The 12,644-nt window shown below is 30.0% G+C and overlaps 1 protein-coding gene across 5 annotated transcripts in view; it reads right to left on the reverse strand.

Annotated features, from left to right (window-relative positions):
- Window positions 1-2,272: 2,272 nt before the first annotated feature.
- Window positions 2,273-12,644, reverse strand: part of LOC106689194 (facilitated trehalose transporter Tret1) — a 127,940-nt gene continuing 117,568 nt past the window's right edge. For all 5 annotated transcript variants that reach the window (XM_067051233.1, XM_067051234.1, XM_014434081.2 and 2 more), the window contains 6 exons: window positions 11,646-11,760; window positions 10,886-11,139; window positions 10,622-10,798; window positions 7,082-7,285; window positions 5,406-5,549; window positions 2,273-3,673 (listed from right to left, as the gene is read on the reverse strand). In XM_067051233.1, coding sequence (XP_066907334.1) covers window positions 3,104-3,673; window positions 5,406-5,549; window positions 7,082-7,285; window positions 10,622-10,798; window positions 10,886-11,139; window positions 11,646-11,733 — 1,437 coding nt within the window. In that variant the 5' untranslated portion in view covers window positions 11,734-11,760 and the 3' untranslated portion in view covers window positions 2,273-3,103. The remainder of the gene's footprint in view (window positions 3,674-5,405; window positions 5,550-7,081; window positions 7,286-10,621; window positions 10,799-10,885; window positions 11,140-11,645; window positions 11,761-12,644) is intronic.

Consider the following 12,644-nt stretch of genomic DNA (forward strand, 5'->3'; position numbering starts at 1 on the left):
AAACCAGACAGATTTGAAGTGGAAACGGGAGCAAAGCAAGGAGAAAGCTAAGCCCATTACTGTTCGTATTATACATGGACTGAATAATATAGGAAAAGAGGCTACATAAAGAGACCAAAACTAAAACTAGTAAGTCGAAAAATGCTTGCCATATATATTCAGAATTTAGTATTTGTCAATGACATTCTCATAGTTGCAGAAAGTAGAAGAGTTTTGAAAGAAGCGCTACAAGCATAGTGGGAAGCTCTGAGCTGAAAAGGAATGACTATCGACCCAACATAATCTAAGTACATGGTTGGGTCAAAAAGTGGTTCTGGAGAGAAAGGGACTGTGATTTGCTAGAGCTTAAATATGGAGAAAGTTGATGTATACTGTTGAGGAGGTTGCCTTAAATTAGATGGTTCTGACTGGAATTGAAAATGTAAGGTACTCTAAACAATAGGACTAGACTATTCTTACAGGACCTAGCAATAAGTCCTTAAAGGATGAAAAGGTTACTCCATTGGGAATGATCCTAGCAGTCGTGAAGAGGATTGTAAGTCCTATGGGAACTAACTGAAGGTCCTCATGAAAGAAATAATAGGTATAGTGTAGAAGAAGTATCCAGAGAGATGGTATATTAACAAGTCTTTATCCCAGGCTGACCTATGCAGCTTAAAGTTAGCCTAGTATTAAAAAATTCAGTTACCGTGTACTATCTACAGTAGTGAAATTACTGTAGAAAACTCTACATAAAATTAAATTTGAACTAATGAAAAATAAAACAATAGGAGAAGTCAATTCTGTATTTTGAATCTCCCCATTACATTCTAAAAATTAATTTTAGTGTCTTTCCAAGTATTTGTTCTTTGTATTAATAAGATAAGAAAATATGAATAACATTGAGGAAAAAAGGTGTCCAAAAAACTAAATCCAAAGTAGCCAGCTTATCAATATTAGTTTTTAAGTCTTAACTGTTGAAAGCTCATTAATTTGTGTACATCACAGCTTTTTTCCTTTTACACATGGACATAGCCTTTTGTTCCCTTATTTTTTCAACTATTTTTAACGAGTATAGAACTGATTTTTTCATGTTTAACTTTTTTAGGAGATAGTGTTTTCCATCATCTATTTTTACCTACCAATGTCTCAATTTTGAAAAGAAAAAAAAATATGAAATTGGCTGTTTTTCTCCTATACTGTTCCTGGTCTTCATAAAATAATACACTGATAGTACTGTATTGTATACATTGATAGTATTCAACAGTAGATAATCTTATTTAAAAAATATGGTGATATGCGTGTATCACATAACTTTTAATGACCTCCCGGGTAGGCGATAATTATTATTTTTCTGTTGCTATAAAAATTTATATTTTACAGTTTCTCCAGATGCAGAATAACAGTTACCAACTTTGAGGAGTTTTTGAAAATTTAGCATTTAAGTCCTGTTAGACTATTTCAATAAGATAAGACCTTGCTGATACTAAAAATTGTACATTGATATACTGAGTTACATGAAAATCTTTAGAACCGTGTTTGAAAAACGATTCTATAAAGTGGCTTCCTTCTAGTCGATTTTATTGAAAAAGTTGCAGTAAAATCCCAGGCATAAACCCGCCTTAAATATGGAACTGCAGTTTCATAAGAATTTTTGTTTTTGAGCTAGGCTGTTTACATACAAAGTCCCATTTTGTGAGACTTGTTTATTTGGACGCCAGGAACCTCAAAATATGTATTTCCGTCAAAAACTCGAATTAAAAATTTTTCATGGTCGCAATACTTCCCCTTACTATTTATTCATATATAGTGAAAGGAAAAACATATTAAATTATAGATGCTGAAGTTGGGGTTGCAGTATTCCCAAAATGTCCAAGATAAAAATAAATTAATTAAGTACTACAGTGTTTTAATTTTTCACCTGAAGGCAGGATATAAGAATATAAAAGGTATACCTTTTATACCTATATATAACATATAAATATATATACCTTTTATAACATATATGTTACGTTAACATAATCTTTATAACAGGAATACAAGTGGAGTGATTATGTCACTTATATCTACAGTTCAACATTTGTAAAAGATTGTAGGATGATTCTTTTATCCCCTGCCCCCTTTAAATTGAATTTTATCAATATAAAGACTGTCTCAAGTATATTAAAAATAATATTGATGCACATGATGGATGTACCGCATTTAATAATATTGACCGTGTTAGGGTGCTTTAAACATATTAATTAGTATTTACACTATAATTAATGAAACAAGAAAAGGAATAAAAGAACTATACAGTATAATATATTTATTTAATAATCATATAATATAAAACATTTTTTCTACATATTTTTGCACTTATAGAACAATGTATAATGAAGATTACGCACTCTGTTAATTAGTTACACTCACATATTATACATAATAAATACCTGATATCACAGCACATGTTTTACATGTAAATAACCTTAAAACTATTGTTGAAGTAGTTATAATAAAACTAATTTGGTATATTATACAAAGTAAGTGCTTTCCTATAAAAAAAGAAGAAAAAAAAAACGAAAAAAACTTCGCCATACATTTCTTTATACAAAATCTTTATATATCATTATACAAAAAATACACATACGTATATATATATATTTATAAATATATTTCCTAATAAAAGGAAAAAAATAGAATTTAAAAATTATAACAATAAATTATTTTGGCACAAACAACAGAAGTGTGTTATAAAATTATTTTGTGCCATTTAAAATATATAATTAAATAAATTTTCAGGAATTCGTTACTTGTTTTATATAAAAATGAATAGCAAGACTAGATTTAATTTCTAATAATAGAAAATAAAATAGCCAAAATTAATCTTTGTAACATTTTGTTCGATTATTTTCATTGTCCCAACATAATTTCATTTAATAAAATATTTTAATAGTACAATGAACAGTAAATACATTATCAATACTTATAAAATTTAAATGTTCAAAGATGAAATTATTTACAAAATGAAATGATCATAAAAAAATGATCCAAAATATAATGGAATGTTACATTTTCCTAAAATATTGAATAATCTAAATTTGTAAAGGTGTAATGACAGTTGTTCAAAGCTTTCATATTGTAATTATGTTTTAGATTCAGCATTTCTTCTATTTTCAGTTGGTTCACTACCACCAAGTGCCTTTTGAATCTCTTCGAGACTCTTTCCTTTAGTTTCAGGGATGAGACAAAGAACAAATACAGCACCAAGCGCAGAGATAGCAGTAAAGATCCAAAATGTATAATCGCTGCCAATAGCATTATTGACACTTTTGAACGAAAAGGTAACAGCAAAAGAGCAGAGCCAATTGAAGAGGCAAGCAATGGAAGTAGCCGGGCCTTTGATGGCAGGAGGAAATATTTCAGAGAGGAACATCCAAGGAATGGGCCCAAAACCGAGTGAGAACACAATTAAGAAAAGTGATAATGAAGTCACAGGCAGCCAAGCAAGATTTGACACATCACTTTCAATTATCTTGAGGTGAAAATAAATGCCAAGTGCTCCGGTAGACAGAGACATGACAGCAGCAGATACGAACAGCATTGGCTTTCTTCCGAGGCGGTCTACTATCAAAGTAGAAATGTAAGTGGCGACAACCTGCACTCCTCCCACAATCATCGAACACGTAGCGGCATCCATTGTAGAGCCAGCAGCCTGCAATAACACAACTCTGAGTTAAAATTGATAGGAAAATGATTCTATAATAAGTGGTGCTATATTGTACAAGGCATTTTTTTTAATACTCCTTCTTATTAAAATTTTTGTTATATAATTGTTTTCATCAACATTTCTGAGCTTTACCCCCATCTTCAGAATCAACAATCTGGAATAATTTTACTATCTTAATAAATTAACACCTTTGTTTAAGCCTAATATTGCTTTTTAAATATATAATAGCAATTTATACTTCATCAGTAGTTACATAGTCATTTTGAAATATATTCTATATTTATTAATCGTCCTTAATTAAAATACAAAATATCCTGGGAAATAACATAACAATAGAAGTACAGCGGAGGCTTTCAAGATATGATTCCGAGGTGAGTTTACAACCAATTCAGTGCAATAATGAAACTAAAATATTTTCAAGTAGTGTATATTATAAGATATTTTAACTAACGGGGAAATATATATTATGGATTTGTATACAAAAATCATGATGAAACTACTGATAAAATTAAAAATTTATGTACTTAAAAACCAATATTCATAATTAAACAAAGGTATTTATTTTATAAAATGGCAAAATTATTCCAGACTGTTGATCCTGACAATGGGAAGAAGAGCCCTGAAATGTCGATGAAATAAAGATTTTAATAGGAAAAAATTTCACAAAAAATATCTCATATAAGAAGAAAAACCTCTTGTAGTCCGATTGCTATACAAAAAGGGATGAAATATTTTTCATAGGGAAAAATAAAGTAGATATTTGTTTTTTGTACCTTAAAAAAAATTTTAAATAAGAATTATAACAGAAAAAAAACAACTTTTTTTTGTTAAATGGGATCTTCAATTTCTTTAATAAAACCACAATTTTTTTTTTTTTAATTCAATAAAACTCCACCAATGAACACAAAACTTAGGAGTGGCTTAGGAACATCTAAGCTAGACCTACATAAACCAATTAGAAATGTTTTAGAAGTTTTTCTTTATTTAAAACTACTTTTTCTAACTTATAAATGCATAAAATCTAAGATATTGATATAGGTCGGAAGAGTGGAAATTCAGCTTTCCAACAATTATAGTAATGATGGATTAGGATAAAATTGTGAGAAGCGATGAATTTTTTTTTGTTAACATGGAACATTGAGAGAAAATCCTCCACAAATCAACTAAAAATCAAAACAAAGTATGAAAATTCATATTTTAGGATTTAAAAAGATATTGAAAACAAATCTGACTTGATTTAACCTAAAAAATTTTGCTCTGGTTTTTTTAATTTTTCATATATTTTAACCTATATAATTAACAATATTTTGTTCTTACTTTGCATGGGGGGGAAAAAAAAATGGTAGTTCCACATCCGTAGCCTTCCCTTGTAATAAAATTTCAAATGAATAATAAATTCATAAAGGTATAAAAGTAAATTAGAAGGATGGGAGAGTGTTTTTTGGGAGTGAATTTCATAAAAGATGGTATGAGTATAATGGAATTCCTCAATGTGATATATTATAGTAGTTATGTGAAGGAACCAAGGAAGTCTTTATGTAGGTAGTAAGGAGAGAGAAATTAGATTAAATTTCAAAAGACCATATTAAACTGCACAAAGAAAATGTAAGTCACAATTATTGAAATGAAGAACAAAGGTTTATTTCAATATTTGAACTCATTTTTAATTACAGTATACTTAAATATTTGGACAAAAAAAAATAAATAAATAAAATACCTTAAAAATGTCAGCACTGTAGAAAATTACACTATTAATTCCACTCAGCTGTTGAAAGAACATAACTCCAAGGCCAATAATAAGACCACGTTTAGCTGGAGTACTTGAGAATGCTTCAGTATAGCTCAACTTTTCTTCTTTAACCTTAAATGAAAATTAATCTTAGAGTAAAAAACATACTTTATTTCATTTTAAAAATCAATCTTTTAAAATTTAACATTATACTGTAAATGTTTCCAAAATAAAAATTTAAGTTAATGAAGAAGCACAAATAATTTAAATGTTGTCATAAGTAAACGAGCCTTAACATGATAGTACCTTCACTGTAGCAACATGTACTGTCAGCTATGAGGTTAGACCTAGTATTACAGTACTGCCACAACAGTAAATGCTGTGATGGCAACTATCAGGTCAGTCCAAGTTTGTGCGCATTTTGGGGAAATTTTTAAATAGTGTAAATAAAACACAATTTAACATTTTAATCAGTGATATATTTTCCTACATAATTCATACTTCATTGCTACATTCATACTTTCTCGTCATCTTACAGGTAGCTTTTTAATTCCATTGCTTTGAAAAGACTCTGGTTTTGATGCAAAAATACTTAAAAATTCATTTTGTGTATTCTGTTTAGAATTAAACTTTTTCCTAAGTAAACATTTTTTTTGGCATGAAATAAGTGAAAATCACTTGGGACAATATCTGGGAGTAAGCAGGATATGGCTGAAGCTCCCAATTCAATACACTAATTTTTTGTAATGTTGTTCGAGTTGTTATCATGATGAAACAACACTTTCTTGTATTCAAGTCTGGAAATCCTGAACGGGGTTCAACAAAAATGCTGCTTTCTCCGACTTTAAATGTTTAAACCATTTCTGGGCTATCCTTACCACTATATCAGTATGTTCATCAGGTACACTATTAATTTTTATCGCTGGGAATCTGGCAGATTTATATTTTGAAATTTACTTTTTCAGATTCAAGGGACCTCTGAAATTAATTAATGGAATTTAATAATCCTTTAACTGGAAGAGTCTTATGGAATTAAAATGGATTTAGTGAATGACACAATTTCTTCCTTATTAAAATACAATAGTTTATTTCATATCATCAGCAACGTTTCCGGAGATTTCCCCCATCTTCAGGCTGTTGATAACAAAAAACCTATATATGACATATAATTTTCTCCTATTTGTCATAATTGCTAATATATTATAATATTAATGTCATTTATTGAGTAAAACTTGCTAATGGTCATACATTTTAGGAGAATAAAAGAGAAATGTAATTATTCTCCTAAAATGTATGACCATTAGCAAGTTTTACTCAATAAATGACATTAATATTATAATATATTAGCAAGTATGACAAATAGGAGAAAATTATATGTCATATATAGGTTTTTTGTTATCAACAGCCTGAAGATGGGGGAAATCTCCCGAAACGTTGCTGATGATATGAAATAAACTATTGTATTTTAATAAGGAAGAAATTGTGTCATTCACTAAATCCATTTTAATTAATGGAATGTTTTTTTAAATCACCATACATATGAAGCCTAGTTAGTTAGTCGGTTTAAGTATTTCTTGGTCTTCTGAGTGATGGCACCATAACTTTGGTCAAATGATATAAATAATTAACATTAAATTTGAAGTCACTTACTTAATTTAACCTACCTTTTCAATAGTAGCCTTCATACCAGCTATTTCATCATTAATATCATAATTTTTTCCTCTATACCATTGTAATGATTTTCTGGCAGCTGCTTCATTATTCTTCGATAAATAAAACTGAGGAGTTTCTGGCATGAGAATTATCAAGCCAGCCAGAACCAGAGGCAAAACACCACATATCAGAGAAAAGTAGAAAACACTAGTTACCTGAAAGAAAAATGAAATGATAAAAATAAACAAAAAATAATATAAAAGTCACATTTATATAATAATGACTTATTCCTTAAATTTCAGGCTGAAATTATTTACCATTCTCTTAAAAAATGTAAATCTGGTAAATCTCCCGGATCCGACAAAATAACGTATGATTTTATTAAAAATCTGCCCAATAACTGGCTATTGTTTATAGAAATGCTATTTAATAAAATATTGCAGGCTGAAAAACTTCCTAAATCATGGACTAATGTTATATAGGTTATGGTACATAAAAAAGTCAATTTGAATAACCCAGAAAATTATAGGTTTATTGCTCTGACAAACACCCTACTTACAATATTCACCAGCATTTTATACAATAGATTATCGATTTGGTGTCAAGAAACTGATACTCTTCCAGAATCACAATCGGGTTTCCGGCAGGACAGAGGCTGCTTGAACAATATTTTTGTTTAAAGCACCCTTTCACAAATTAGTTTATTGAAACGTGCACATAACGCTTACTACATATTTGTAAATTTTCAAAGAGCATTCGCTTCGATCTCACATTCCAAACTTTTCTCAATGGGAATAAGTGCCAAATTCCTTAGAATGCTTACACATTTATATAATAATGCAACCATGCAGGTAAAATGCAGCAATCATTTGAGGGACCCAATAGAAATTACTGTAGGTGTTCTCCAGGGAGATATATTTAGCCCCTTATTATATTCATTATTTATCGAGGATATAGACACGTTTTTCAAAGAAATGGGGCACACGGAATGAGGATATCGACATACAAAGAAATTATGACCCTCATTTACGGGGATGATTGGGTCTTGATTGGGGACTCTATGACTGATATCCAATCGAAACTAAATATTTTAAATATATACTGCAAATCAAACTCCTTGACTCTTAATATAGAAAAAACAAAATTGTTAAAAATTTATAGGGGTAGGCCTAAAAGAAGCAAAAGGGAATATTTCAAGGGGAATATTATTGAAGAAGTACCTGAATAAAAACACCTTGCTATAGAGTATAGTTCATCAGGACTTTTTAACCGTGCCATGAAGCATATAGTATCTAAAAGTAGCTCAAGCATCGGGGCGTGATGCTAAGTACTTGTGCGAAGGCTAAAATAATCTCATGGGATGCCAGGCAGAAACTTTACGAATCAAGTATGTTGAGTTGTATTCCCTAAGCTGCACCTATTTGGGCAGTGAAGCACACAGAGGAATTGGAAAATATACAAGCTAGGTACTACAAGCGACTACTATGTTTGCAACGAAACACACCACACTTTATGGTAAGACTAGAAGTGGCATCCATCCCGGTGGGATCATGTTTTAAAGCAAACTCTGTCCTGGCTAATAAAAATACTTTACATGAGTTGTACTCGTTTCGTGAAACAATGTTATTTAAAGTTACAGCAGCAAGACAATAACAACTGTTGAGTCTGCAATATAATTGGGTAATGCAGATAAGAAAAATATTGGAAAGCTTCGGAATGTAAGTATGTAAGCTTTGTAGGTAAGTATCAAAATTAGAATGGGGGAGATCTTGGATAGATACAGGGAATTTGCCAAGGATAAAAAGACCTCTTGTTATTACGAGAATCGACCTATAGCCCGTGGTATGGTAGGGTCTTCATTAAAATGGATGCTCCTCAAAGCTACCTAAAAATCAGTTGTCCTATAACTCACTTGAGAATAATTGCCCAATTACGACTTTCCGGTAAATATGCAATTACTCTAAATGTCGGTCCACACAATTATACTTTGGACCCACAGAAGCTTTGTCCAGCTTGTGATGGAATGGCCCTGGAGGATTATTTACATTTTTTGACAAATTGCCCCGCATATCATGAGAACCGAAATCTTTACATGCCGAAGCTAAGCGATATTAGCCGAAATCAGTAGTAGGAATTTCTGTCTGTACCCTCAGTATTGGACCTTAAACTGTTTTTTATATATGTAACCCAAAACCCTTTGCTTAGAGCTGGACACCTATCGTTCCAATAGGAGGTATAGTTTTTGTTTTGTTTTGTTTTTTTGTTTGTTAATATTATTAAATATGAAGTGACGTCTTTGTTTTTCTATTATATTCTAACGAATGTAGATAGCCCAGCTTGGGTATATTGTTTGTTATTAGTTTATATAAACGATCTTTAACTCATCATTTTTATAAAATTACAACAATTATTATCTATTTCATGTATTTCATAGGCTAACTCTATTTATACGGGGGTTGCCCCATAAACAAATAAATTATTATTATTATATAATAATGAGCTTGTGCATATATGCAATGTGTTTATCGTCGTTTAGACCACTATATTGTCTTTTAGACACAACCACAGGATCATTACAAACACTTTTTAATAAGGGCGAAATTATAGATATGAAACTTACAAGTGGTTTGGATAACTTTATAACCATTTTAAAAAAAAATTATCACCATTTTGATCCTGCTACAGAAAAATTTATGTAAGAAATGAAATTGAATAACATTTTAACAGTTATTATTTTATAGGGTGGACATATTTTGTAGGGATTATTTATTATTGTTGGGATGTTCATATTGGCTGTTATTAGAATGTGGTTCCAAATTTTTTGCTGAAATTCAAAGGAATAAATTAATATTATATTTCATAATTTTTCCAAGTAATTAAACACAATATTGTTCCAAACCAAGAGATAACTAACATCCATGAAACAAAAGAAATATTTGTTTTTAATCTCATAAAATCTTTCAATCCTTTAGTTAATTATCAAATTCTTTCATAGTTTATATTTATTCATTTCTTTATTAATACTAACAATGAAAGACGGTTAATTATTTGATATAAACAAATTTAAAGTTACTTTAGGAGAAGCTATTCTGAAAATTCGACAAAGAAGCCTTCTCAGATTATTCCAATAACGATAAGACTTTTATGGTATTAAAGACCATTTAATTGTACATTGATGTAATGAGTTTAAACAAAACTTCTTACAACCATTTTCAAGGAAATTGTAAAAATGTAAAATCAAAGATATAAAGTGGCACCTCTGTTTAGTCAACTCTATCAAAAAAGTAACTGTCACATTCCAGACCCACCTTAAATATGCAATTTCAGTTTCGTATAAATGTATAAGTCTCTGAGATAGGCTGTTTATATATGAACAGAAACACACAAACATCATTTTGCAAGACATGGTTATTTGGACTCAAAGAACCTTTAAATGTTTATTTCCATTGAAAAGTTTGATGATCTTCCACTCATGTATATTTTGTGAATAGATAAGTGAAAGAAAAACAAAACATTATTGGCATAAATATAATATATAAGATAAAACTTACAATGCTTCCCACAACATAATCAAAGAAAATTCCCAAGGTAACTTGAAGCTGGAAATAAGTTCCAAGTGTGCCTCTAATTGAATTCTCTCCAATTTCTGTCGTAAATAATGGACATAAAACAGTAAATATTCCCATCACAATACCCAGAATAACTCTTCCTGCTATAATAAGAGCAACCTAAAAGTAAAAATAGCCTATTAAAATTAATACATAATATAAAAAAGATTACTCAAAAAAAATATTATAAACATAAAGTTTACTTACACTATCTCCCCACATGATTAAACACCAACCGATTATAGAAGGGACGGCAATAGCTATAAGCCCACGTTTACGACCAATGAAGTTGCAGTAAAGCCCACCTCCAGCTGCCCCAATCATAGCTCCAACATTTGTGATACCTCCAATAAGTGAGTTCTCTAGATCCGATATAGCAATATCTTTTTGGCTGGCTAATGTTTGTGAGGTAGGTGAAGTCCATGCTAATACGGTACCCATTACAAGGCCACCAATAGTTGCTGAAAAATAAAATATTTCAATTTGAAAAACATATTTTGTAATAGTATTTGAAATCTAAGAAATAATTCAACTGGCTGGTGAATGGTTAAACATTGCTTTATCCAATAAATTGAATTAGCCCCCACTCAATTTAAACGGATGACAGATTACAAAATGCTAACATGCAGTGAAATATTTATTGTAACTAGAAACCATATTTCTAGTTTATTTTCGTTTATAAATGGCAAATGTTAAATATAATATTTAACTTATTAAGTAATTTTCTTTTTTCCATTGTTTTAGACTGTCCATCCATCTTCTCTTTAATAATTATTGTTATTTTTTTTTAGATCTTTTCTCTTAATCTTAATAATTCTATTTCATAAATATTATTTTTTTAGGCACATAATTATAAAATGTTGAATTATTTTCGATAGGTGAAAGGGGCGAAGAGGTCTGGTGGGCCTGTAATACATGCTAGGTAAGCTGTTAAAAAAGATATTATAGATTATATAAATATTATTACCAATAAGAGCAGCAACATATTGAGGGAGTCGGTTTGATTTCTTTTCATCAACTAATGTTTGGGAACTTATCCCAATAACCTGCCTCATGTTGCCTAAGAGGGGCTCTTCTTCGTTCTGAAAAATAAAAAATTCAGATCAGAAAATAAAAAATAATTAGCATTAGAATAAGTGCCTTGCCACATCTAATCAAAGATTCTTCTTGATTCATTCTTTCAATTAATTAATGTCAAATAATGAATCAGATAAATTACCCGAGGATTGGCTTTAAAAATCAATTTCATTGTCTATATAAGCATACATATAACTTGTTAAGGGTACCTATATATATATAAAAAAAAAGGAGAAAGTAGAAAGAAACAAATCTACAGTCAAATCAGAGCATAATTCTTTTAAAAAATCTGTTTTTGTTAGCAAAAATATCTTATAGATCAGTAGTTTCCAATTCATAGATTACTGCAAAACGCTAAACCAGAAATAGAATAATTGAACCAAATGCAGCGCATATCCACTCTTTTCACCAAAAAGGGGGTCCCCATGGAATATATTTGAGAATTAAGTAGCTTAATAGAGGATTTTTAGTCACTTTTGCGTACATTTACCCCACACAAGCTTTTAGCCTAGCGCTCTAACATCAAGACAGGTAATTACTATAATAGTTTTAACAATAATAAAACAAAAATATATGTTGCCGAACCATTCCATGGCCCACCTATGGTCTGTGGACCAATACTTGGGAACCACTGTTACAGATGAAATAATGAAATATATGTTATATTGGTTCCTAATTAGAATGGCATTTTCCTAGTTGTAAGAGAGTAAAATGCTTTGAATATGAAACTATTTTTTTTTTCTATTTATTGCTTACGTTCATGAGTGTAAACTTAAAAAAATAATTATATATAAGAAGATGGTCAGGGTTGCGTTTTTTAAAAATAATAATTTTTAATTTAATTAATTTTAAAAAAAAATAATTGTGTCAACAGAAAATCAACAAAGAA

This window comes from Halyomorpha halys, unplaced genomic scaffold, assembly GCF_000696795.3.
Source record: "Halyomorpha halys isolate HHAL.00 unplaced genomic scaffold, Hhal_1.1 Scaffold45.1, whole genome shotgun sequence".
Lineage (NCBI taxonomy): Eukaryota > Metazoa > Arthropoda > Insecta > Hemiptera > Pentatomidae > Halyomorpha > Halyomorpha halys.